The sequence below is a fragment of the Choloepus didactylus genome, chromosome 5 (assembly GCF_015220235.1).
Source record: "Choloepus didactylus isolate mChoDid1 chromosome 5, mChoDid1.pri, whole genome shotgun sequence".
NCBI classification, from domain to species: Eukaryota; Metazoa; Chordata; class Mammalia; order Pilosa; family Megalonychidae; genus Choloepus; species Choloepus didactylus.
The window spans coordinates 40,381,462-40,408,690 of record NC_051311.1 but is presented as its reverse complement, the minus strand read 5'-3'; the positions used below and the strand labels follow the sequence as shown (position 1 = coordinate 40,408,690).

At 37.9% G+C, this 27,229-nt stretch overlaps 1 protein-coding gene across 2 annotated transcripts; it reads right to left on the bottom strand.

The window, feature by feature from the left end:
• Positions 1-267: 267 nt before the first annotated feature.
• Positions 268-27,229, bottom strand: ZNF786 (zinc finger protein 786). 2 transcript variants are annotated; one of them, XM_037835906.1, is made up of 5 exons: positions 27,059-27,165; positions 17,384-17,451; positions 6,917-7,043; positions 4,027-4,179; positions 268-3,281 (listed from the first exon to the last, which is right to left on the bottom strand). In XM_037835906.1, exons 2-5 carry the CDS (start codon positions 17,423-17,425, stop codon positions 1,189-1,191), a joined length of 2,415 nt encoding a protein of 804 aa, XP_037691834.1. In that variant the 5' UTR covers positions 17,426-17,451; positions 27,059-27,165; the 3' UTR covers positions 268-1,188. The 2 variants fall into 2 exon arrangements, with proteins under 2 accessions (XP_037691834.1, XP_037691835.1); XM_037835907.1 differs by lacking the exon at positions 17,384-17,451 and having other exon boundaries at positions 27,059-27,229.

The following is a 27,229-nucleotide window of genomic DNA, read 5'->3' as shown; positions in this document are numbered from 1 at the left end:
GGTAATCCAGTAGACTTGATTCTTGGTGATTACTGTATAATCATATAGCTTTTATCATGTGACTGTGTAATAGTGAAAACCTGGTGACTGAAGCTTCCTTTAACCAGTGTATGGGCAGATGAGTACAGAATAATGACAAAAAATATATAAATAATCGGGGAGGGAGAGGGGATATGGGATGGTTTGGGTGTTCTTTTTAATTTTTTTATATATTTTTTCTTTATTTTGGAGTAATGAAAATGTTTGAAAATTGATTGTAGCAATTAATGCACAACTATATGATGATACTGTGAGCCACTGATTGTATACTTTGATGGATTATATGGTGTGTAAGTATATCTCAATAAAATTGCATAAAAAAAAGAAACTCATAAAACGGTTGCTTGTAATGCTCCCTGATAAAGCCATTTGTTGTCGTTATTTTGTCTTAACTCAGCTTTTAGATGTCTGCTTAGATATTCACTCTTGGGAATTTCATTCGCTTTCTTAGCGTCAAATAGCATCTGTATTATAGAACTCCCAACTCTATATCTGCTGCCACAATCTCTTGTCCAAGTTCTTACATACTTCTTAGCACCTTCAGTTTTATATTTGTTAATCTCAGATTAGCCAAATTTTGCTGCAATTGTCAGCTTTTCCTTATGGGAATGATGCAATATCACTATGGAATCTGCTGTGAAACTTCATTCACCTAAACAGACAAACTAAAATTCAGATAAATTATTTTATTGCTATCAGTTTTCAAAAATAAACCAATCAAAACCACATCCACTATTATATCAGCACCTGCAATGAAAACAACTGGATTTAAACCCACAATTTAGCATCACATTCGGGGGGGAAAAAAAAGTAAAACTGACATTTAACAGCCACCCTCATCTCTTCAACTTTGAGAATGTACTGGAGGGATTTCCTTCTGTCTTAATTCAAGCTGGAATTTCAGAGCCAGCTTAGAATTTGGGAGAAAATTACCATGTAAAATGGCAGAAAGAGCATATATCTCTTTTTATCTTGTTATAAAGGAGAAAATCTTTTGTGATTTCTCATATTCCTAACTAGTATTACATTCTTGCTAAAAAAAAAAAGGGGGACCCCTGCTCCTAAAATCTGTCTACCATGGGTTTGGGTATTCTTATGGATTCTCAGGCAATATAAGTTCTGTTCTATCCTTGGATGGCCCATGCTACCTCAGCTCCAATCAGCTTCTATCATTGCATACAGTTGGCTAAGCCTTTTCTTAATATCAGGCTCATTTGGAGCACTACAGGATTTTGTGTGCACCCTGAGGTGTTGCTCAAGTTTAGACTTATAAATGAAACCCTTGCCACAGTCTCCACAGGAAAATGGCCTCTCAGGCCTATGTATGCGCTGATGCCTAAGCATGTGCCCCCTTTCTCGGAAGTTTTTATTACACTCAGGGCAGTGGAAAGGTCTTTCTCCTGTGTGCAGGCCTTGGTGGCTGAGAAGCTGTGACTTCAAGCGGAATCTCTTGTCACATTTGGGACACTGAAAAGGCTTTTCCCCTGTGTGTGTTCTAATGTGTTCAGTGAGTTTAGACTGTTTAGTAAAGCCCTTACCACACTCACAAGAGAATGGCATTTCCTCACTGTGCAGAAGCTGGTGGGCCTTCATGTCGGCCTTCACACGATAGCTCTTGTCACACTCCGGGCACTGAAAGGGTCTCTCTCCTGTGTGCAGGCGCTGGTGACTAAGCAGCTGCCCCTTCAGGCGGAACCTCCTGTCACACTCACAGCACTGGAAGGGCCTCTCCCCACTGTGTACTCTGAAGTGTTCGGTGAGTTTAGACTGTCTGGTAAAGCCTTTGCCACACTCCCCACAAGAGAACGGCCTCTCTTTGCTGTGGGTACGCTGGTGAGCCTTCAGAATACCCTTCAGGCGGAAACTCTTGTCACACTCAGGGCACTGGAAAGGCTTTTCCCCACTGTGCAGTCTCAGGTGTTCGCGGAGCTTACACTGGTGGATGAAGCCTCGGCCACACTCACTGCAAGAAAATGGCTTCTCTCCAGTGTGTCTGAGCTGGTGGGCTTTCAGCATGCTCTTCAGACGGAAGCTCAAATCACCCTCTGGGCACTGAAAGTGCTTCTTGTCTGTATGCAGACGCTGGTGTCTCAGCAGTTGTCCCTTTAGGGAGAAGTTCCTGCCACATTCAGCACACCAGAAAGTCTCCTCCCCACTGTGTACTCTGATGTGTTCCATGAGTTGACATTGTTTGGTGAACCTCTTCTCATACTTCCTACAGGAAAATGGTCTCTCTTCGCTGTCTACACGCTGGTGGACCTTCAGCAAGCCATTCAGGAGGCAACTCTTGTTGCACTCTAGACACTGAAAGGACTCTTCTCCTGTGTGCACTCTGAAGTGACTGGTCAGCTGAGACCTTGTAGGGAAGCATGCATTGCACTCAGGACAAGAGAATGGCCTTTCCCCACAATGGTCATGCTGGAGCGCCTCTGTGCCCTCCTTCAGGAGGAAGCTCTCATCACAGTCAGGGGACTCAGATAGCTTCTCTCCTGGGAGCATGCTGGAGAGCTCAGACTTCTCAGACAAGGCCATATTGCATGTTGGACAAGAGATTGCCCCCTCTCCACTGTTTTGGCACTGAGGAGCTGGCATGTTATTCTGGAGAAAACTCTTTTCAAATTTGGGGTATTGGAAAGGCTTCTCCCCCTTGTGCATGAGGTGGTGATTGAGAAAGGTCCTCTTGTGGTGGAAGTACACTTTACATTCAGGACACTGGAAGGGGCTGGTCCCTGCATGTACAGCCAGATGTCTAAGCAAGTACTGCTTCAGGTGGAAGGTCTTATCACAGTCATTACACTGGAAGCACCTCTGACCCTGAGGGACAGTCCACTGATGCTGTGGATCAGCTTGTTTATTGAATTTCTTCCAAGACCTACGAGGCTGGTCCTTTAGGTGGCTCCTTTCATGTTTCACTAAGTGGATCTTTATCCAAAAGCTTTCCCCACAGACAGGGCAAGGGTAGTGGGTACTTTGCCAGAAGGAGACTTCCTGGAAGCCACGTAGATCTGAAGTTTTGTGACTTGGGATTCTTTCCCTTTGGCTAGATTCCCTGGAGCTGGGCAGCACTGGAATTAGAGCCTGTGTGTCATGTCTGTCTGGATTCATGAGGGTGACCCCTTGTTCAGGCCTAAAGGTAACTTCTTCACTTTTTCCTAATGAGGGTCCAAAGGAATACTGGCTAGGAAGAGAGTCTAATTGGAAATGGCATTTAATTTCTCCTTTATATACTGCTTTTTGGCTTCCTGAAATTAAAAACAAAATTGCTTTCAGTATTCCTGTTAATTCATGAATACCAGTAAAGTGAGCCATAACAGGAAATCAGCCATCACTTTCACTAAGCTACACAATCATATATATATCGTGTGGTTATATTTCATGACCAAAAGGAATTGGGGACAATCTGCTGAAACTAAACTGAACAGACATATCTTAGAATGATAATTTCTTGGAATCATGCTCCCATTTGGCTTTCTCATTCTCTACTTTAATATTTACCTTTAAGAATCCAAAAATCTGAGACTCTTTCATTAGGACCAGCAACAAAAGAGGTGAGCCAATTTTTAAGTATTCAAACAGAGGTGACAGTCTCCAGATAGGAAGGAAGCAATTTTGGTCACAAGGCTCTGTATAACTAGTCTCTGAGTTTGATCTTTTCCTAACTACTACTAAGAATACCTTACATTAATGGACTCTTACCGTGTGCCATATATTATTTTAACACTTTTACATACATAAACCCATTTAATCCTCATGACAATTCTATAATGTAGGTACTTTTACTGTTTTCATTTTATAGATCAAGAAACTGAAATACCAAGAGGTATTGAATAACTTGCCCAAGTTCACCCAGAAGATGCTCCAGAATCCATTCCTAACCACTATGCTCTCTGTGTTTCTCTGGAATACCAGGAGTCAAGCCTCAGCCTGGTCAAATATGAAGACATGATCAGAGACCTGAGAGTAACAAATTGGAGTGTTAATACTCACCCCCAAACAGCTGCCCCTCAATAACAGGATCAAAATGCTTATAAGTAGAGAAACAAATTATGTTTTCTGATATCTGTGATTCTTCGCAATTTCTGAAGAAATCTCCCCCTTGTTCAATCCAGGATATTAGTTCTGGTTTAGGAATTCCATCATCTGCATGGAGAAGTCAGACAAAGTAATTTGGTTCCCTTAAGCACTAAATTTAAAGCATACTGAGTTGTTTCAGATTTCTCAAAATTCATTCCTGGGGCAACATATGAGAAGAGATGCCAAAAAATGGTAGGTTACAGGTTTACACAAAGAGGGACAAAACTGACTATACACCATACCAGTGCTTCCTAGTTTATCTGCACCCATTAGGCCAGTTGTGCTGTTTTAATTTTGTCATGGTCTCCATTTATCCAACAAAGCCAATCACAAAAGGCCATGTATTATATGACACCATTTATATGAAATGTCTAGAATAGGTAAATCCCTAGAAACATAAAGGAGATGAGTAATATCAGGGGTGGGGAGGAGTCGGGGAATGGGGAGTGACTGCTAATGGGTACAGGGTTTCTTTTTGGGGTGATGAAGATATGTAGAAATTAGACAGTGGTGATGGTTGCACAACTCTATTAATATATGAAAAACCACTGAATTCTACATTTTAAACTGGTTAATTGTATGGTATGTGAATATCCCCATAAAGCTGTTATAAATATTTATTTTTATTAAAATAACAATTGTACAAAGTTTGGGGAAAAGGAAAAAACTAACCTCACCATCTTAATACAATAATGAATTCTACTTTTACATACTCCCTTCCAGTCTATTTTGCTATTTAAAAAAATTGAAAATAATTTAAATTGTACTATATTTGATATCATATAGGCTCATAATATATTTCCATGGAAAAAGAGCAAGCCACAAAACAAGTATTTAGATTATGATATAATTTTTGTAAATATATATACATACGATACAAACAAAATCTTGAAAGGGCTATACCATTATACTAATAATGGTTATCATTGGGGAGGAATTATGAGTTCTATTCACTTTCTTTTTAAATGTCTTATCTATTTTGTTTTATTAAGAATGAATTCCTTTTATAATCTAAAAAAGAACAAAGCAATTTTATTTTATATATACATTTTCTCATTTTGCTAGTCTTCTCACTTGTTTTTAATGCATCACAGTATCCTGTTAGAAAAAATTAATCAATCTTAGGTCACTTCAAATTCTTAACTATATGTATTGATTTGTAGCTATCAGCAACACAGCAATGAAAAACTTCCCACTTATTTATGTATCCCTCCATGTCCCACCCCCCAATATTCTTAAGAATCATAGCTAGTTCTTAGGGGTTCAACTTTAAATCAGTTGACTGAGGCAAAAATTCAGTCAGAAGAATTTTAAAAAACAATGTTTTTATTTTTTATTAAAAATATTTCTAGCATAGAGAAAAATGAGACTATTATACAAAAACCTGGGTTTCATCTATCTTTGTCAAATCTTACCATGTTGACATGCTTGCTTCAGACTTTTAAAAAAATTTTTTTTTCCTAAAATTTTATTTATTTGTGCTTAAAGTGGGAAAAAGGTCCATACTGTATAGGTCTATATTGTATTTTTTTTAAACTCAGTTTTACTGAGATATAGTCACATACCATACAATCATCCATGATGTACAATCAACTGTTCACAGTACCATCATACAGTTGTGCATTCATCACCCCAATCTATTTTTGAACATTTTCCTTATACCAGAAAGAATAAAAATAAGAATAAAAAATAAAAGTAAAAAAGAACTCCCAAATCATCTCCCCCATCCCACCCAATATATTTTTCATTTAGTTTTTGTTCCCATTTTTCTACTCATCCATCCATTTCAGATTTTTTTAAAGATATGAAACATTACAGGACCAGCTTAAGCCCCTCTATGCCCCTCTCCAGAGGTAATTACCACCCTGAATTTGAGTAGTGAACATTCCCATGCATGTTCATTTTTAAAATTCATATTCTGATTAATATTGTATGCTGGTTTTAAACTATGCACATACCATACTATATCATTCTACATCTTGCTTTTATCTCTTCAAATTATGTTTTCAAAATTTCTCCATTTTAAAGCAAATGACTCAGGTTCATTCATCTGAGAGTAGTGTATTATAAGAATATATCACAATTTATTTTGTCTTTTTTTTTTTTTCATTGACATGTTTACAATGAGCACATGCACAAGAGTTTGTATTTTTCCAAGTGAATTGCTCCAAGTGAATTGCTGGGTCACAGGGCAAACATGTCTTCGACTTTACTATATGTTAACAAATTGCTCTCTAAAGTGCTGTATTAATTTGTAATCTCACTAGCAGAGTGTAATGTTTGATAAAGAAGCAAAAAAGATATAAGCGAAAAAGACCAAAAAGAACATCTGTTACCATAACCACTTTGCCACAGTTAAACCCTCATTATATAGCTTTCCAAAATCTCATTCCAGGAAAGAATAACATGAGGTTTCTGAGAGATAGAGACCCACTGTAAAAATTGAGAGGTAAGCTTAAGATATACAGGGTATTATATGGATATAAGTTAGGTATGTTCCCACGTGGAAAATCACAGCAACCTGAGTGTATACAGTGACTAAAAGCCCCGGCATATATTATTTAGTCACCTCCAACCACCTTACATTACATGCTGTCTCAACTATTCTCATGTAACAATATCTACCCTTAAGTAAGGACTAGGCGTGCTTACAGAATATGCATTAGCAAAAGAATATGGGGGTAAAAATACCATTCTGGGTAATTCTGAGAGATCTTACTACCTGACATACAGGAGGATCAACTGACCAAGATCTCTTAAAGGATCTACATCCATCACTTATGTAAAGTTGAATATTTCTTACCTAGAAAAACAAGAGTCTCATAATTGGTTCTCATTACATGCTGGTAAAGCTCCTTCTGCCAAACCTCTAGATTCTGCCATTCCTGCTCCGTGAAATAAATGGCAACATCCTCAAAAGTAAGAGGTAGCTGAAATTATAAATATAATACATATACAATCATGATTGCTTCAAAATGACTCGGCTTCTTCTCAACATTAACTTAAAAGACTTTTGTGGCAGAAACTCTTTTTGTTCAGCAGTCTCCTGGGAGAATTGCTACTTTCTCTACTCAATCACAGGGTTCTGTTGTTTATCACCGCATCCCCCTCCATGTTTTTTTTCATGTATATTCAGACCACATTCATACCTACAGTATTGGGTTTATTTTCCTTTGTGTTTGTGTGTGAACTTCATCACTTAATGTGCCATGGACTTCTTTCTCGATCAATACAGGTAGGCAAACTATTTTTTTTGTTAGGTTGCATTACATTCCATGGGTGGATATACCACAGCTTAGACAGCTAGACCCACGGGGGGGCATAAAAGACTTTTTCTTTTCTTTAAAAAATTTTGAATTAGAGAAATTGTAGGTTTACAGAAAAGTCATGTAGAAAATAAACTGTTCCCATATACCCCCTCCCTCATTATTATCACTTTTCATTAGTGTGGTACCTTTGTTACAATTGATGAGAGAATATTATAATTGTAGTATTAACTATAGTCCATAGATTACATTAGGGTTTGTTTGTTTTTTTTCCCAAAATACCAACCTATTATGAATACCTTGCATTAGTATTGTGCATTTGCTATAATTCATGAAAGACCATGTTTATAATTGTTGTATTACCATCGTTTACAATAAGGTTCACTGTGTTGTACAGTCCTATGTTTTAACTTTTAATTTTTATTCTAGTAACATATATATGAGTAAAATTTCCCTTTTTAACCACATTCATGTATATAATTCAGTGCTGTCAATTACACTCACATTATGCCACCAATACCACCATTCATTTCCAAACCTTTACAATCAACGCAAATAGAAATTCTGTACAAATTCAGCATTAACTCCCTGTTCCCTACCCCCAACCCAGCCCCTGTTATTCTACAATCTAGATTCTAATTCCATGAGTTTGCTTATTCTAATTATTTCAAATTAGTGAAATCGTACAAAATTTTCCTCTTGTGTCTGGCTTATTTCACTCAACATAATGTCTTCAAGATTCATCTGCATTTTCATATGAACCAGAACCTCATTCCTTTTTAATGCTGTATAATATTCTATTGTGTGTATATACCACATTTTGTTTTTCCATTTAGGGTTTGAACCGACACTTGGGTTGCTTCCATTTTGGGCAACTGTGAATAATGCTGCCATAAACATCAGTGTGTAACTATATGTTTAAGTTCCTGCTTTCAATTCTTCTGTGTATATACCTAGTAGAGGGATTGCTGGGTCATATGGTAATTCTTTACTAGCTCTCTGAGGCCTTACCAAAGCACAGCAGCTGCACCATTTTTACATTCCCACATGCAGTGAATGAGTGTTCCTATTTCTCCACATTCTCTCCAACATTTTTGATTTTCTATTTTCTTAATAGTAGCTATTCTAGTGGGTATGAAACAGTATCTCATGCTTCTGATTTGCATTTCCTTAATAGCTCATGATGTTGAGCATCTTATGTGCTTTTGACCCATTTGCATTTCCTCTTTGGAAAAATGTCTATATATTTTGCCCATTTTAAAATTGGATTGTTTGTCTTTTTATTGTTGAGTTGTAGGATATCTTTATATATTCAGGATATTAAAACTTCATTGGATATGTGGTTTCCAAATATTTTCTCCCATTGAGCAAGTTGTCTTTCCACTTTCGCAATAAAGTCATTTGATGCACAAAAGTTTTTAGTTTTGATGAGTTTCCGTTTATCTACTTCTTCTTGTGCAGCTTGTGCTTTGAGTGTGAAGTCTAAGAAGCCATCACCTTACCCTATATCCTAAAGATGCTTCCCTACATTGTCTTCTAGGAACTTTATAGTCCTGGTTCATATATTTAGGTTTTTGATACAATTTGAGTTAATTTTTGTTTACGGTGTGAGTTAGGGGTCCTGTTTCATTCTTTTACATATGGATATTCAATCCTCCCAGCACCATTTGTTGAAAATAACCATTTGTTATTCTTTCCCAATAGACTGGACTTGGCAGCCTTGTCAAAAATCAGTTGGCTGTACCTAAGGGTACATTGATGAATGAACAGAGTGGCATACTGTGGTGTACACATACAATGGAATATTGAGTGGCTGCAAGAAGGGCAAAGTCGTGAACTATGCAACTGGGTGAATGAATCTTGAGGATGTTATGTTGAGTGCAATAAGCCAAAAATGAAGGGACAAATATTGTAAGTCCTCACTAATATAAACTAACTATAATGAGCAAATGCTGAGAATTGAATTTGAGAGCATAGGTTATCCAGGAATAGAATGGGAGCAGAGATTGGGCAATCGATGATTAAAGACAGAATGTTCAATAAGGTTTATTGCAAAGGTTCCTAAATTGTAAGGTCTCACAGCAGTCACATCTATTCCTGAGTTTTAACTGTTATTTCTAAATTCTGAGGTGCTGAGCTCTTTGTGTATAACCTGGTAGTTCCCTGGAAATTTGGGTATCTGTGTAACACCTGAGTCTCAGAGTTTGTGTTCGGCAGCTATGAAAGTCTGCATTACTCCATACAGCAACTGTTAAAGAAGCCGATCACACTACAATTAGAGATATGAATGAAATGGACTTGGTTAGGTCTAAAGTAAATTAGAATAACAGGGTAGAGTTGATATTGACTGTATATTAAAACTTCAACTTCCATTGAGACCAAGGGAAGAGAGGTTATTTGGCACAAAATTTATATTTTTTGTAGCACACTAATTTAACCTGTCTGGTCAGTTTATTTAAACAATATAATTACATGGAACCTAGAATAGGGAACAAGATCTTGTTATTCTGTACAGTCTAATGTAATACCCCAACACATCCCAGAATATTTTGGGCAGGAAATAAAAAAGTATTTGCAAAGTCCCCTTGAGGAACTGGGGAAAAATATGGAACTATTAAACTTCCCCACTTGGGGAATTCCTGCTATTTTCTTATGCATTGGGGGCTCCCAATTTAATAAGCCAAGCCCTCGATCTAGAGGCTTGCCTTTATGAAACTTATCTCTCCAATGGTGACGCTAAGCCTACCTAACTATGCCTAAGAGTCACCCCTAGAGAACCTCTTTTGTTGCTCAGATGTGGCCCGTATCTCTCAGCAAATTCTGCAAATTAACTCATGTCCCATGGGGACATGTCTCCTAGGGGGTGTAAGTCTCCCTGGAAACGTGGGACATGATTCCCAGGGATGAGCCTGACTCTGGCATCATGGGATTGAGAATGTTATCTTGACCAAAAGGGGGAAAAGAAATGCAACAAAACAGAGTTTTAGTGGCTAAGAGATTTCAAATAGAGTTGAGTAGTCATTCTGGAGGTTATTCTTATGCATTATATAGATATTCCTTTAAGTTTCTAGTATATTAGAATAGCTAGAAGGAAATACCTGAAACTGTTGAACTGTAATGCAGTAGCCTTGATTCTTGATAATGATTGTGTAACTATATAGCTTTTATCGCCTGACTGTGTGATTGTGAAAACCTAGTGACTGATATTCCCTGGATCCAGTGTAGGGGCAGATGAGTAATAAAATAAAGACAAAAATATATAAATAACATGGGGGGAATAAGGGGTATGGGATGTTTTGGGTGTTCTATTTTATTTTTATTATTTTTGGGGGGAGTAATGAAAATGTCCTAAAATTGACTGTGGTGATGAATGCACAACTATATGATGATACTGTGAGCCACTGATTGCGTACTTTGGATGGATTATATGGCGTGTGAATACATCTCAATAAAATTGCATTAAAAAAAGCCAGTTGGACATAGATGTGAGGGTCTATTTCTGAACTCTCAATTCAATTCCATTGACCTTTATGTCTATCCTTGTGCTAGTACCATGCTGTTTTGACCACTTTAAAGTCAGGAACTGTGAGTCCTCCAACTTTATTCTTCTTTTCAGGATGGTTTTGGCTATGTGGGGCCCCTTACCCTTCCAAATAAATATGTCAAACTGGTTTCTCCATTTCTGCAAAGTAAGCTGTTGGAATTTTGATTGGAATTGTATTGAATCTGTAGATCATTTTGGGTAGAATTGACATCTTAACAATATTTAGTCCTTCAATCCATGAGCCTGGAATGTCCTTCCACTTATTTAGACATTTTTGATTTCTCTTAGCAAAGTTTTATAGTTTTTTGGGTTTACATCCTTTATATCCTTGGTTAAATTTATTTCTAGATATTCTATTCTTTTTATTGCTAATGTAAATGGAATTCTGTTTTAGTTAGCTAATGCTGCAGAATGCAAAACACCAGAGGTGGACTGGCTTTTATAAAAGGGGTTTATTTGGTTACACAGTTACGGTCTTAAGGCCATAAAGCGTCCAAGGTAACACATCAGTACCTTCACCGGAGGATGGCCAATGGCGTCCGGAAAACCTCTGTTAGCTGGGAAGTCACGTGGCTGGAGTCTGCTCCAAAGTTCTGGTTTCAAAATGGCTTTTTCCCAGGACGTTCCTCTCTAACAAGCTTCCTCCTCTACAAAACGTCACTCACAGCTGCACTGAGTTTCCTCTCCTTGAGCCAGCTCATTAATATGGCTCCACTGATCAAGGCCCACCCCGAATGGGTGGGGCCATGCCTCCATGGAAATATCCCATCAGTTATCATCTACAGTTAGGTGGGGCACATCTCCATGCAAACAACCCAATCCAAACGTTCCAACTTAATCCCCACTATTATGTCTGCCCCACAAGATTGCATCAAAGAATATGGCTTTTTCTGGGGGACATAATACATTCAAACCGGCACAAATTCTTTCCTTGATTTCCTCCTCAGATTTCTCATTACTAGTGTATAGTAACTCTACTGACTTTTGCATGTTGATCTCATACCCTCCTGCTTTGCTGAATTTGTTTATTAGCTTTAGTAGATTTGTTGTAGATTTTTAGGGACTTTCTATATATGGATTTGTGGCATCTGCAAACAGTGAAAAAAACCCTCTTGTTTAGGGTTTTATTGTTGGTTGGCTTTGTGTTAAGTTCTTCTTTGATGCTGGATCCAACTTATTCTGGACCTTTAGAGTAGCTCATGTTTAACTGTTCAGATTTACACAGCTCTTCTTCATGTGTTTCTTGCCCTGGATGCCTGGATGGGTGGTACAATTTTTAGGTTTGCAATTTTTGTGCAGTTGTTTCACCTCCAGAAGAAAGTTTCCTTTCCTCTGTTCCTTCTCTGGGAATCTTGATCTGGTCTGTTTGTTTCTGTGAAGAATTTTCTCCTTAGTTCCAAAGATTTGTTTAAATTGTCTGCATCACTCAACGCCCACTTTTCCTTACACTTTTCTGTTTTGGGATTGTGATACCAGGAGAGTGGAGTGTTGCTTTTGCAAATACCAAAAAATATGGAAACTGGTTTGGAATTGGGTAATGGGTAGAGGCTGGAAGAATTGTGAGGTGCTTGATAGAACAGGCCTATATTGCTTTGAAGAGACTGTGCTGGTTTGAATCTATTATGCCCCCCACAAAACCATGTTCTTTAATGCAATTTTGTGGGGGCAGACTTATTAGTCTTTTGATTAGGGTGGAACTTTTGATTAGGTTGTTTCCATGGAGATGTGACCCACCTAACTATAGGTAAGACATTTTGATTAGATCATTTCCATGGAGGTGTGGACCCCACCCATTCAGGGTGGGTCTTAATTAGATCACTGGAGTCCTTTAAGAGTTCAAGAAGAGAGAGAAGCTGAGAGAGAGATTTTGGAGAGAAGCTAAAATATGTAATCCAGAGTTTGTCCCAGAAGAAGCTAAGAGCCGACACAGACCCAGATGTTTGGAGATGCTGGGAGATGCAGATAGAAAGATGCTTGGAGATGCTAAGCTAAGAGATGAAACCCAGAGTTTGCTCTGGAGAATCTAAGAGGGGACTCCCAGGTGCTTAGAGAGAAATGCCCCAGGAGAACCAAGCAGAGAGCTGAGAGAAGCTAAGAGAGACAGAAGCCCAGAGACATTTTGGAGAAAGCCATTTTGAAACACAACCTGGGAGCAAAGGACCAGCAGATGCCAGCCACATGCCTTCCCAGCAGACAGGGGTGTTCCAGGCACCATTAGCCTTTTTTCAGTGAAGGTATCCTCTTGTTGATGCCTTAGTTTGGGCACTTTCTTGGCCTTAGAACTACAAATTTGCAACCTAGTAAACCCCCTTTATAAAAGCCAATCCATTTCTGGTATTTTGTGTATTGGCAGCATTAGCAAACTGGAACATTGTTGGTAGAAATATGAATATGAAAGGTATTTTAGATGAGGCCTTAGAAATGATGGTGCCATTGAAAACTGGAAGAATGGTAATCAATGTTTTAAAGTGGCAAAGAACTTGGCAAAATTGAACTCTGATATTGGATGGAAGGCAGAATTTGCAATTGATGAAGTTGGATATTTAGCTGTGGATATTTTGAAGCTAAATGTGTAAAGTGCAGCCTGGCTTCTCCTTGCAGCTTATAGCAAAATGTGAGAGGAAAGGGATATGCTGAGAACTGCACTTCTGGGCACAAAGAAACCAGAAATTGATGGTCTGGAACATTCTGAGCTTCTGGAAAGCGAGTCCTCAGAGAATAATGCTCCATGTGAGTGTTTAACTGAACATGGATCCAGTCAGTCATTTTAGTGCAAGTCAGGATTTGAAATGCAGTTATTCAGAAAGAATTGTGGAAAGTATTTTATCTGATGGTTTGGACCCTTGTGCACTACATGCAAAATAGACAGGTTTTTTTGCAAGATCTGTATAAATGGAACCACTGCCTGACTGGACTAAAAGGGACAGGTAAGGGACAGATTGAAAGAAAAGTCACGTTGTGGGCAGGACCATGGAGGCTTGAGGTCTCAACTGAAGGTACCTTTTCAGGACAAGAGAGCAAGCCCACCCATGTTTGTGAAATAGGTGAGTCTGTCCTGAAGCCTGCAGAGGGTGGGCCTTCCACCCTGTTGTTCAGGAAGAGTGCTATCACTCCAGTGTTCACAGAGGTTGGAGTCTATTCCCCAGGGACTGTGGAGTGCTGGCTGCCACTTCAATGCCTGAAGAGGGTGGAGCCTTCATCCTAGTGTTTCAGGAGACCATGGAACAAATAATTGAGAAGTCAGGATTTAAGGGATGATGATTACTGAATTAGTATATAGATATCTCTTTTTATTTCCTGTTATGTTAGAGTAGACAAAGGGAAATACCTGAAATCTCTGAACTGTAATTCAGCTGCCTTGATATCTGATAATGGTTGTATAGTCTTTATCTTGTGCCCTTGTGATTGTAAAAACCTGGTGACTAACCTTCACTTGTACCCATTTTATCCAGTTTTTCAACTTTAGAGTCTCATGATCACCAAAGACAATCCCTAATGTTTATTAATGAAGGGTCTTGAGTCAGAACTAATCCACCCCAAATCCAGTTATCTTGATAATCGAAGTAGGATCTAACCAAAATGGGCCCACCTGACATTCACAGTAGCTTACTCTTTAACTTACATGTCACCTACACCTCATTATAATATTAAAAATCATGCCCGTATCAAGGCCCCCATTTTCTTACATATGTTCTGTGACTAAGCATGTAATCAATCTGTTCATGCTCAATAATTAAATCACCTCTAATTACATCATCTGGAGCCATTGTGTTCATTATCCTAAAACCTGCCCATCTTTTGATACTATAAAACTATCAGAATTACTGCAGTTCAGGGAGACAGATTTTTGGGCCAATAGGCCATCTGATTTCCTGCTTCATGCCTAGCAATAAACTCTTTCTCTCTTTGAAACCCTGGTGTCTCAGGAATTGGTCATTTGAGCGCATTGGGCAAAGAAACCACTGCCTTGGTCTGGTAACAAAAGGGTGGGGCTGTGTAAGCAACTGGAAAGGGTAGTACTGCCATTCCATCAGGACTGGAAGACAAAATGTCATTTCATAGTTGACTCTGAGACCTTGAAATCTAACGGAGTATGTCCTGCAGGGTTTCAGAAACATTTGAGACCCCTGACCCATTTTCCTTCTAATTTCTCTCTATGGGAATGGAAATGTTTATCCTATGCCTGTCCCTCTTTTGTATATTGGAAGTGGATAATGGGTTCTCTAGGTTTTACTGGTCCTCAGAGTGAGGGGAATTGTGCTCCAGAACAGACCACACCTATAACTGATTTTGATCAGACTTTGCACTAATCATTTTTACTGAAATAACTTTAGGACTTTGGAATTTTGTAATGGAATGAATGTATTTGCATATGGAAAGAATTTGTCTTTTGGGGATCCAGAGGGTGGAGTGTGGTAATTTGAAGTTGTATGTACCCCAGAAAAAAATGTTCTTAAATCTAATCCATTCCTATGGGTATCAACCCATTGTAAGTAGGACCTTTTGACAAGGCAACTTCAGTTGGTGTGACTCACCTCATACAGGAGGGGTCTTAATCCTCTTACTGTAGTCCTTTATAAATGGAATGACTACAGACAGAAAGAAAAGAAAGCCATAGAAGCAAGAAGCTGAGATCAATGAAAGCCAAAGAGAAGGCAGAGACCAGAAGACACCACCATTTTGCCTTGCCACGTGACAGAGGAGGCAAGGGTCAGTGGCAGATGGTCTTTAGGAAGAAAGCTTTGCCTTGATTTGGAAAGTTTCTTGGCCTCAAACTATACGCTAATAAATTCCCATTGTTTAAGCCAACCCATTTCTTGGCATCTACATTGAGCAACCCAGGAAATTAAAATAGTGGGTCAATCCAGAAACGTCCTTTTGTATTTAGGTGGTCCAGTGAACAGAGACTGGATTGAGTGGGCATACCTCTTGCTAACAGCCCTGCTGTGATTTCTTCCCCTTCCCACCTTGCGGGCCCTATTGTACACAGCTCTGGGCCTCTGTGGACTTACATACTTGTATCTGGAGACTGTGGGGTTCTAACTTGCTATGAATGGGTCTATGGTCTGGATCCATGATGGGAGGGACCTGGGCCATGGGGCCTCTGTGTGACTCCCAATCTGCATGGGATCTAGTGAGGTGGAGGAATCCACAGTGGGGGTTCCAGGAAGACAATCTCCTACCTGATCTTTGATATTACTTTCTTTTTTTCCAGTTCAGCATTTATAGAATCCTCCAGTCTCTATCATCTTCCAGAATTCTAAGCAACTCTTTTCATTAGTTGATTCTGTGGGAAGACTTTTCCATGGGATGTCTTATTTTGCCATGTTGGCAGCATCACCCATCTCCATTTCTTTTTCGAATTATAAACAATGCTCTGATATGCTTTCCTATGTATTAGTACTTTTACTTCTGTAGGATAAAGTCTAAAAAGGACAACTACTGAATCATACAGTAGAAACATCTCCAGTTTTAACATATACCACTGGGATTGCCTTACAAAAAGAAGGCAGCACTTTATACCATTGCTAGTAAAGTAAGATGAATGCCTGTTCATTTACATTCTTTCCTTAGGGTTCTAGTGGGCTCTTGTAATTTGAATGAAGTCTTCTCATATTCGGTTAATAAACCTATGACTGAGTGCCAAACATTTTCTCCCAGTTTATCATTTGTCTTTTGATTTTGTCTTTTGCCAAATAGAAATTTTTAAAATGCAACTTTACTGAGTTATAGTCACACACCATACAATTCATACAAAATATACAAACCATGTGTCACAGTATCATCACATAGTTGCTCATTCATCACTGCAATCAATTTTAGAATGCTTTAATTATTCCAAAAAGAAAAATAAAACATAAAAATACAAAAGAAAAACTGAAACATCCCATACCGCATACCACCCCTCAATTGTTGACCCTTAGTATAGGTGTGGTACATTTGTTACTGTTGATGAGAGGATAGTAAGATATTACTGTTAACTATAGTACATAATTTGCAATAGGTACTTTTTTCTACACACCACTCTTACTAACTCCTTGCAAAAGTATCATACATTTGTTCTGATTTATGTAAAAATTTATTTATATTTGTAGTGTTAACCACATTCATCATTCACCACAAGGTTCACTGTGTTATACATTCCCATATTTTAGCCTCTAGCTTTCCTTCTGGTGACATACATGCCTCTAAACTACCCCTTTCAACCACATTCACATATAATTTGGCACTATTAATTATATTCACAATAACATGCTCCTGTCACCTCTATCCATTTCCAAACATTTAAGTTCAACCTAGCTAAAAATTCTGCACATATTAAGCAACCATTCCCCATTCTCTAGCCTCATTCTATCTCCTGGTAACTTATATTCTAGATTTTATGATTATGAGTTTACAGATTATAATTAGTTCATATTAGTGAAATCATACAATATTTGTTCTTTTATGTCTGACTTACTTCACTCAGCATAATATCCTCAAGATTCATCCATGTTGTCATGTGCTTCTGGACTTCATTCCTTCTTACTATTGAAAAATAGTCCATGGTAAGTATATACCACATTTTGTTTATTCATTCTTCAGTTGACGGACACTTCGGTTTTTCCATCTTTTGGCAATTGTTAATACAATGTCTCCATGAACATTGGTGCGCTAATGTCTGTTCTCATCCTTGCTGTTCTAGTTTGCTAATGCCGCTGGAATGCAAAACACCAGAAATGATTGGCTTTTATAAAAGGGGGTTTATTTGTTTACACAGTTACAGTTTTAAGGCCATAAAGTGTCCATGAACAAAGGGTACCTTCAGTGGAGAAAGGCCATTGCATCCAGAAAACCTTTGTTAGCTGGGAAGGCACGCAGCTGGCGTCTGCTTGCTCCAAGGTTGCATTTCACAATGGCATTCTCCAAAATGTCTGCATCAGCTTCCAACGGCCATCTTCAAAATGTCTATCTCAGCTCCAGCTCAGGCTCCTTCTGTCTGAGCTTGTATATAGTGCTCCACTAAACTAAACAAGGCACACTCTGAATGGGAGGGGGCAACGCCTCCATGGAAATGATCCAATCAGAGTTATCACCTATAGTTGGGTGGGTCACATCTCCATGGACACTGAACCAATAGGTTCCAACCCAATCCGTGCTAATACATCTGCCCCCACAAGAATGCATTAAAGAATATGGCTTTTTTCTGGGGGACATAAACATACAAACTAGCACACTTGCTTTCAGATCTTCTGGGTATATACTAAGTAGTGAGATTGCCAGATTGTAAGGCAACTCTATAATTAGTTTTCTGAGGAACTGCCAAAGTGTCTTCCATAGCAGCTGTACCATTTTACATTCCTACTAGCAGTGTATAAGTGTTCCTCTTTCTCCACATCCTCTCCAACACTTGTAGTTTCCTGTTTGTTTCATAGTCGCCATTCTAGTGCGTGTGAAATGATATCTCATTGTGGTTTTGATTTGCATTTCCCTAATAGCCAGTGAAGAGGAGCATCTTTTCATGTGCCTTTTACCTATTTGTATTTCTTCTTTGGAAAAATGTCTATTCATGTCTTTTGCCCATTTTTCAGTTGGGCTGCCTTTTTATTGTTGGGTTGTAGGATTTCTTTATATGTTCTGGATATCAAAGCCTTATCAGATATGTGGTTTCCAAATACTTCTCTCATCAAGTTGGCTACCGTTTCACCCTTTTGATGAAGGTCTTTGACACACTGAAATATTCAGCTTTAAGGAGGTCCAATTTATCTATTTTTTTCTTTTGTTGTTTGTGCTTTGGGTGTAAGGTCTAAGAAATAACCTCTTATCACTTGGCATTAAAGATATTTCCAGAAGATATTTCTAGATAAAGATAAATAAAGATATTTCTAGAAGCTTTATAGTACTGGCTCTTATATTTAGATCTTTGATCCATTTTGAGTTAATTTTTGTATTTTTGTATATCATTCTTCTGTGTATGGATATCTACTTCTCCTAACACCATTTATTGAAGAGACTGTTCTGTCCCAGTTGAGTGGATCTGGGAGCCTTATCAAAAATCAATTGACCATAACTCTAAGGGTCTATTTCTTAACTCTATTTGATTCCTTTGGTCTTGATGTCTATCCTTGTGCCAGTATTGCAGAGATGTTCCTGAAACCACCTCCTGCTCTGCCGCTGTCAGGGGTGCAGAGCTGAGACATCAGTGCCAGCGCCAAGCACCACCCTGCCAGCTCACCTCCCCTGCTCAGTTCCACCACTGAGCCCCCTTCTTGGGCCATGTGGGCAGCATATCACCTCAGGAGAGTGGGAAGAGGGCTCCTGGGAGATGGCCTACCCTTCTGCCATAGGGAGGGACGGTAGGGCATACCCTATCCTGCCCCATGGAGCCCGGAGCAGCGAGGTTGGGCTGTGAGAGGTGCAGTTGTCCGGGGTGATGCAGCACCTGGAGAGGCAGAGGAGGAGGAGAGGCAGTGACCGGCCACTCCTCACCTGGCCGCCTTGGTGCAACGAGCCCATGGCCCTAGTGCGGGCCGAGGGGAGGAGGCCGCAGGGACGGGAGTCAAGGGGGCCAGACCCTGGCAGCCATGAAGAAAGCACACACAAAGAAGGTGGAAGAGTTTCTGGGCCACTTTGGCAGGTCAAGAAGCTCAAGGAAAGATGGAGCTTCAAAGAGTTGCCGGCTGAGAAAGAAAAAATGTTGCTGAACCTGTGACTGAGTAGTTTGAAGAATTACTAGTTAGAATTTTATTGTTGGCAGCATGTGTATATCTTATTTTGGCTTGGTTTGAAGAAGATGAAGAAACAGTAACAGCGTTTGTAGAGCCCTTTGTAATTTTATTCATATTGGTAGCCAATGCAATTGTGGGTGTGTGGCAAGAAAGCAATGCTAAAAAATGCAATTGAAGCCTTGAAGACGTATGAGTCTGAAACGGGCAAAGTGTAGGACAGGTGAGAAACAGTGTACAGCAGATTAAAGCTAAAGACTTTGTTCCTGCTGAAATTGTAGAAATTGCTGGTAAGTTGGGTTTGTCATTTGTCTTATTCTAGATTGTATTTTTTAATGCAGTTTTATTGAGATATATTCACACACCCTTAGATGGTTTTTTTAAAGGTTGTCATTTTCTCAAGGCTCATAATTTAAAATAATTGTCCTCATATGTATAAATTATATTAACAGATTGTAGTGCCATCCAAAAAAAAGACAGTAGGAAAGCATAAAAAATTTGAAAGAATACATAGAAAGATAACAGATCTTATGTAAATGAAAGATACCATGGACGATATTAAAAATATACTAGAGATATGCTGCAGATTTGAAGAGGCAGAAGGGAAGATCAGCAAACTGGAGGAAATAGCAATTCGAACACACCAAATTCCAACACACAAAAGAACAAATAGAGAAAAACATGGAAAAATTTGAGCTGGGTCTCAGAGAGACGAGTTGCAACATGAAGTACACAAATCCACAAATCATAGGTGTCCCAGAAAGAGAACAGAAGGATACAGGGCCAGAAAGAACATTTGAGGAAATAATGGCTGAAAATTTCCCAACCCTTATGTTCCAGTGTGCTAATGCTGCTGCTATGCAAAATACCAGAAATGGATTGGCTTTTATAAAGGGGATTTTTATTTGGTTACAGAGTTACAATCCTAGGGCCATAAAAGTGTCCAAAGGCATCAACAGTTGGGTACCTTCACTGAAGAACACCAATGGCATCTGGAAAACCTTCATCAGCTGGGAAGGCATGTGGCTGGTGTCTGCTCTGGGGTTCTGGTTTCAAAATGGCTTTCTCCAAAATGTGTCTAGGCTGGTCTCTCTTTGCTTCTCTGGAGCAAATTCTGGGTTAGCATCTCCAAAGTGTCTGGGGATATTCTCTTAGTTTCTCCCAGACAAACTCTGGGCTAGCAAAAGCCTGCTTTCAACAACCATCTCCAAAATGTCTCTCTCAGCTGCAGCCCTGAGCAACTTCTGTCTGAGCTCTCACAGGGCTCTAGTGTTTTATTTAAGACCCACACTGAATGGGTGGGGTAACACCTCCATTGAAATAATCTAATCAAAATTATCACCTCCAGTTGGATGAGTCACATCTCCATGGAAACAATCTAATCCAAATATCCTACAAGACTGGATTAAAAGATCATGGCTTTTTCTTGGGGGACATAATATATCCAAACCAGCACATCTTATAAAAGATACAAATAGAAATTTTGACCCTTTTTAAAATCAAACCTGTCAATCTTTCTGAAAGTGTTTACAGGTTTCACTTTCACTTAAGACAATGTTCCTCACAGAGTTTTACACATAATCTACTAATTTTATTTTATATTTAGATTTGCAACTTAACTGTATATATGCTATTGGCATCTTTCTTTATTTATATCATATGGATAGCCAGTCATGCAACACTAGTAAATACACCACCCTTTTTCCTCTAAATTGAAATGCCAGCCTTTAAACTTTGCATATAGAGTTTAATATATATTTGAATCTTTATATCCTGAACTTTCTATTCTGGTACACTATCTACATGTATTTGATTATAGTACTATGCAATGTTGTAACACCTGGAGGGCAAATTTCCCCACCCCTTCTTCTACAACCTATTGTTGTCAATTACCTGGAATATTTATGCTTTCTTATAAATTTCAAAATCATTTTGTCCAGTAAAAAAAAACAAAAAGTGCATTGAGATTCATTTTGAATTGCGTTGAATTTGTGTATATTATCTAGGTAAGATTAATCTTTTTTAAGAACAGGATCTATCACTCCATTTATTTAGATCTTGCTTCCTATCCTTTAATAAATTTAATGATTTTCCTCATAAATGTTCTGAGTTTTTAAAACTAACTTTTTCTTCTGGTATTGTGTGGTTTTTGTAACAACTGTAAGTGGTACTGCCACATCATACTATTATTACTAGAATTAAAAATTTATTGATATTTGTAGCTTATTTTGAATCCAATTAATGCACCATATTTGCTCATCAATCTTAATAATATTAAACTTTTTGTGGAATACAATCATATAATTTTCAAATAAAGAAAATCTCCCCTTTCTTTTCTCAGGGCATGCTGCTTTCATTTCTTATTTTATTGCATTTATTAGAACCTCTTTTTATGGCTTCAGGGTTGAGTGTCCCCATTCTAAGATTATAAAAGATATTTTCCTGAATTTTTGATAACAGTTTTATAGTTTTGCTTATTAGAATAAGCTCTTTATTCCATCTGGAACTTATTTCTGCTTATTGTATGAGGAAGGAACATAATTTTTTACAAATGTATATTGAATTATCATAAAACTTGTTGGAATTGTTTTACCATTGACATGGAATTGTATATTCATAAACTAGATTCCTATTTATGTTCGGTTATTTTTTTGTTCCATTGATGAATTTGTATATTCTTGCCCCAATACTTCACTAATTCCCATAGTTTTATAAAATGTTCCGCTATCTGAGAGAGCATGGCCATCCATTTTTATCTGAAATTGCCTGACAAATTATATTGGGATTCTGATAGAACTACATCGAATGTATTGATTAATTTGGGGAGGATGGGATCCAAAAAATATGGGATCTTCCCACCTAGAAACATGGTATATCTCTTTCATTTATTCTGATATTTTTATATGCTTTAGTAAAATTCAGTTTTCTTCATATAGATCTTAATAATTTCTGAAAAGTCATTCCTATGTAATTTAGAGTTTTAGTTTCTACTATTATTAAGAATTGTTTACTTCCTCATTAAAATTTCTAATTATGAAAGCATGGATATGTTTACCAATTACTTTACTTGTTGGCTAACACTTGCAGTTGATGGTTTTGGACTTTATGTGTAAAAAATCAAATCTGCAAATAACAACACTTCTCTATTTTAACTATGGAAGCCTGTCATTTCTTATTTTTCTTATCTTGTTGCACTGGTTGGAATAAGGCTGAATAATAGCAGTGACAGTAGTAGGCATCTCCATCTTATTCTTTACTCTAATGGAAATGTCTCTAATGGTTTACCTTTAAAAATAATGTTTGCTGGTTTCCTTTTCCTGATTAACCAAGATTCTTCTTGTTCCTTTGATATTAAGAGCTTATTAGGAAATGTTTTTTAATTTCATTGCTTTATTTAAACTGCATTAGGAAAAATATAACATGTGAAAATGTATTACATTGTTTAATATTTTATTATTACGGTTGACTTGGATAGATTGAAGGCTTTCTGAGGTTCACAATTAGAAGTATATAAACTATATACATCTGTTTATTTTAAACACTACATTAAACATACTTCTCTACCTTTTAATGCTGTTTTCTTTAAAGACAGTTTTAACTCCAATTGTTATTGTTACACATTTATTTTCTATGGGTAGTAAAGTATATTTTGTTTCAAACTTTAAATCTACATTTATCTTTTTACAAGAAACATGAAACTGATTCTTTTACATTTAAATCAGATTAATTATTTAAGTTTAATGAAATACAGCCAGCTCTGCTATAATGCTTATTTTGAAAAGGTGAATTTGTTCCAATGAGATTGATTTATTAGGGAACAATTTGAACATAAAAAAAAATCACATTTGCTTAAGTGTCATTTTGTCTGAGAACAATACGGGGGCAGATTTGCCCCCCAGGGGACATCTGGCAATATCTTGAGACACTTATGACTGTTGTGACTGGTGAGGGGGGTGCTACTGGCATCTAGTGGTAGACATCAGGGATGCTGTTAATCATCCTGCAATACACAGGATATTCTCCCACAACAAAGGATTATCTGGTCCAAAATGTTAACAGTGCCGAGGCTGACAAAACTTGTAGTAGGTAATGCAGAAAATGGCACCCAGCTGAACTGAGCAGTGTTAGGATAAAATAAAATGCACATGTGCACATCCTGCAAGCATCTATCAGGTATCTCAGTTTATGAGATAGCTGAATGTTATGAGACTTACCCATCCACATTTGGTATTACAACTTTCTGATTTCAGATAACCTTCCTTCCACCACTTCACAATACCTTACAATCCTTTCTACCCTCACTTCCATAAGCAAACTTCAGGTCTCTTTCAAGCAAAGTGCTATATTTATTGTAGTAGTTATGTATTTCTTAGCCAACAGTGCTACTGTTTTTATTAGGTTCCTATCTTATTTTTTAATGTATCACTCATTAGAATGTTGTACCCTAATCATTTTCCCCACAAACTCTGTGGTTTATATTGCACAACTTTGCATAGCATTGTGAGTTTTAGAAATGCATACAATGCTTATCACAGAACTGACTGTACATTGTTATTTGTTAAATGTATTTGTTCTCTTCTTTCTCTAATTAAATTCCTTTCTTTTTAAATGTCAAAAAACCCTTCATGCATATTAATTATTTTTTTAATTTTAGAAGTTTAAAAGATATAGAAAATAACAGAGGATATTTGAATAAGTATTCCTGAACTCACCACTGATTTAACAAATTTAACATTTTTGCTTCAGATTTCCTTTTCATAAAATAGAATTTGACAGATGAAACTGAAGCCCCCTTGGTCCCTTTCTTCAATCCTGTATTTATACTTACTCTTATTCTCCTACCTTCCCAAAGGCAAACTTTATTATGAATGTGGTTAAGTATCTTTTCAGTTGATTTTTGTAATCTTTTAATACACATCTGTGCAGTCACAAACAATATATAGTTTTGCCTTGTTTCTTTTATATATGCTTTATCATTCTGCAACTTGCTTTTTCACTCAATATTGTTTTTGATAACTATCATGTTGATACATAAATAACTATTTTAATTTTGTACAGTGTTCCATTGTATGGTCACAATTTTATAATTGATACTTTTATATTGACTCTTTGTGTTTTAAGTTTTGTGAATTACTTGTTCATATCTGTCTATTTTTTATTGTGTTCCTTGTCCTTTTCATTTGTAGGATTTCTTTATATAATTTGTATATTAATGGTTTGTTGACAATATAGGTTGCAAATATTTTCTCTTAGACTGTGGCTAATCTTTCAATTTTATTTATGTTATCTTATGTTGTATAGAAAATTTCAATTTTGGTGCAACTATATGAATCTTTTCTTAGGTCTTCTTACTTTTTTTGTGTCTTGTTTAAAGAAATTATTTTCTACACTGATGTCACAAAGATATTTTACATTGTCTTTTTTTCTATTTTTCCCTCTTTATTCAAATTATTTTCAGAATTATTAGTTGTTTTTTTTTTTTTTTTTCCCAAAGAAAGAGTTTTATTTCTAGGCAAAAAGCAGGAAAGCAGATGGCCTATTGGCCCAAAATCTGTCTCCCCAAACTGCAGTAATTTTGATAGTTTTATAGCATCAAAAGATGGGCAGATTTTAGGATAATGAACACAATGGCCCAGATGATGTAATTAGAGGTGATTTAATTATTGAGCATGAACAGACTGATTACATGCTTAGTCACAGAACGCATGTAAGAAAATGGCAGCCTTGATATGATGATGGACATCATTTTTAGCATTATAATGAGGTCGACTTCTGTCTGTCTATTCTAATATACCAGAAAGTAAAAAGGAATATCTGTATAATGATTCAGTAATCATAATCAGCCCTTAAATCCTAACTTCTCAGTTACAACCCCTCCCACTCATTTGATAATTTTCTCTCAATCTTGAGGGATATCTGGGTGAGGACTCTTCTAACTTCTTCATGCTGAGAAAAGGGGCATCGACATTATGGGGCAGAGGGATGAAACTGGTTGTTGTTCTTAGAAAGACTGGTACTTCTGGGTTTTACAGCACATCTAGCATAGGAACAATCTGGAGGCTTCAAGTCTAAAACAGGAGATATACCGATCACAGGTGGGGAGAGTGAAGTCAGCTTTCTGCCATTCCATAGAGAGGGCTATATTATCTTTTAAAAGACAAAATTTTGCTTTTTAAGATTTTTAATTTATCTGTAATTTTCAAATGTTATACATAGTGACCTACCTTATTTTTTTTTTCCACATGGAAACTGAATTGTACCAACATCATTTATGAATGGTCTATTCTTTGCCTATTAATTTGTAATGCCACTTGTGTGGTATATCAAGGTCCCTTTCAATCTCGGGTCTGTTTCTGGGTTTACCATTCTGTTTCCACTGCTCTGTGTTACTATCCCTGCACAAAACAACACTGCATTAATTCTAGAGATTTATAATAAGTCTTGTCATATGGTAGGGCACTTCTCCCTTTTTCTTTTCGCAGAATCATGTTACTCATTTTTTGCCCATTCTTTTTAAGAAATGAACTTTAAAATCTGTTAATCTAAATTCATAAAAATATGACTGTGATGTTAATGAAACTCCAGTGAATTTACATATTAACTTGGAGGAAAAGTATCACTATAACTACATTTAGTCTTCCTATCAATGGGCACGGTGTATCTCCCATTTACAATTTTATCAATAAAGCTGTTGCACGACTTTCGTAGATTTAATCCTAGGAAATTATAGTTTTGATAAGATTGTGTTTTTTTTATTCACGACCTCATTAATTTGTTAATAATCAGCAAAAATGCTCGATATAAAAATTTTATGAAGTATAGGAAAATATTAAAGAAGCAGAGGCAAATCATGGCCACTTCCTCGAACCCTCAAATTTCCCCACTTTCCAACAAAATACTGAATAAATAACCAAATAATGTGAATACTACTTAGGTTTTTATATCCTCCTTTTCTACACTCAATACAAACGTTATCACGTTAGCGGCAATGCTCTGCCATTTCATCTGCCGCCGTCTATCATTTCGGCCATTCAAATTCTTAAGTCTTTCTAAAATTTGCTCTAACTTAAGTAACTCTATGATATAAGTCGGCCGTTGAGATGCAAAACATTCCCAGCCTCCAGACTCATTTCTATTCCTCCCCTAGCCGGTCCCCCGTCACACCCCGGGCGTCCCTCGCCGAGGCTCGGCGGCAATCCGGGGTCGGCCACAGCCCAGGGTCGTCCTCGTCAGGGCTTTCCCCACCGACGAGCCCCTGGACGTTCCGCGGCCACCGGCGCCACCCACAGCCCGGGTCCCCCACGCAGAGCCTGACGCGAGTACAGACTCCGCCCTACCCGTCCACCCCCGCCAGACTGCAGGCCCGCCGGGAGCACGAAGACACGCCCTCGCCCGAAATCAGGGCGTCCACGCGGAGGAGCCCCTCTTACCCGAGGCCGATCGGCCGTGGCCATTCGCGGTCCTGCCCGGCCCCTGCCGGGAGAGGCCACAGTCCCTGCTCTACTCACAGGAACCTTCCCCGCCGCGCGTCGCCTCTGCCTCCGCCCCGAATTTCAGGCCATTCCCGGAGAGCCCCCAAACCTCCGCGGTTGCCCTGAGGA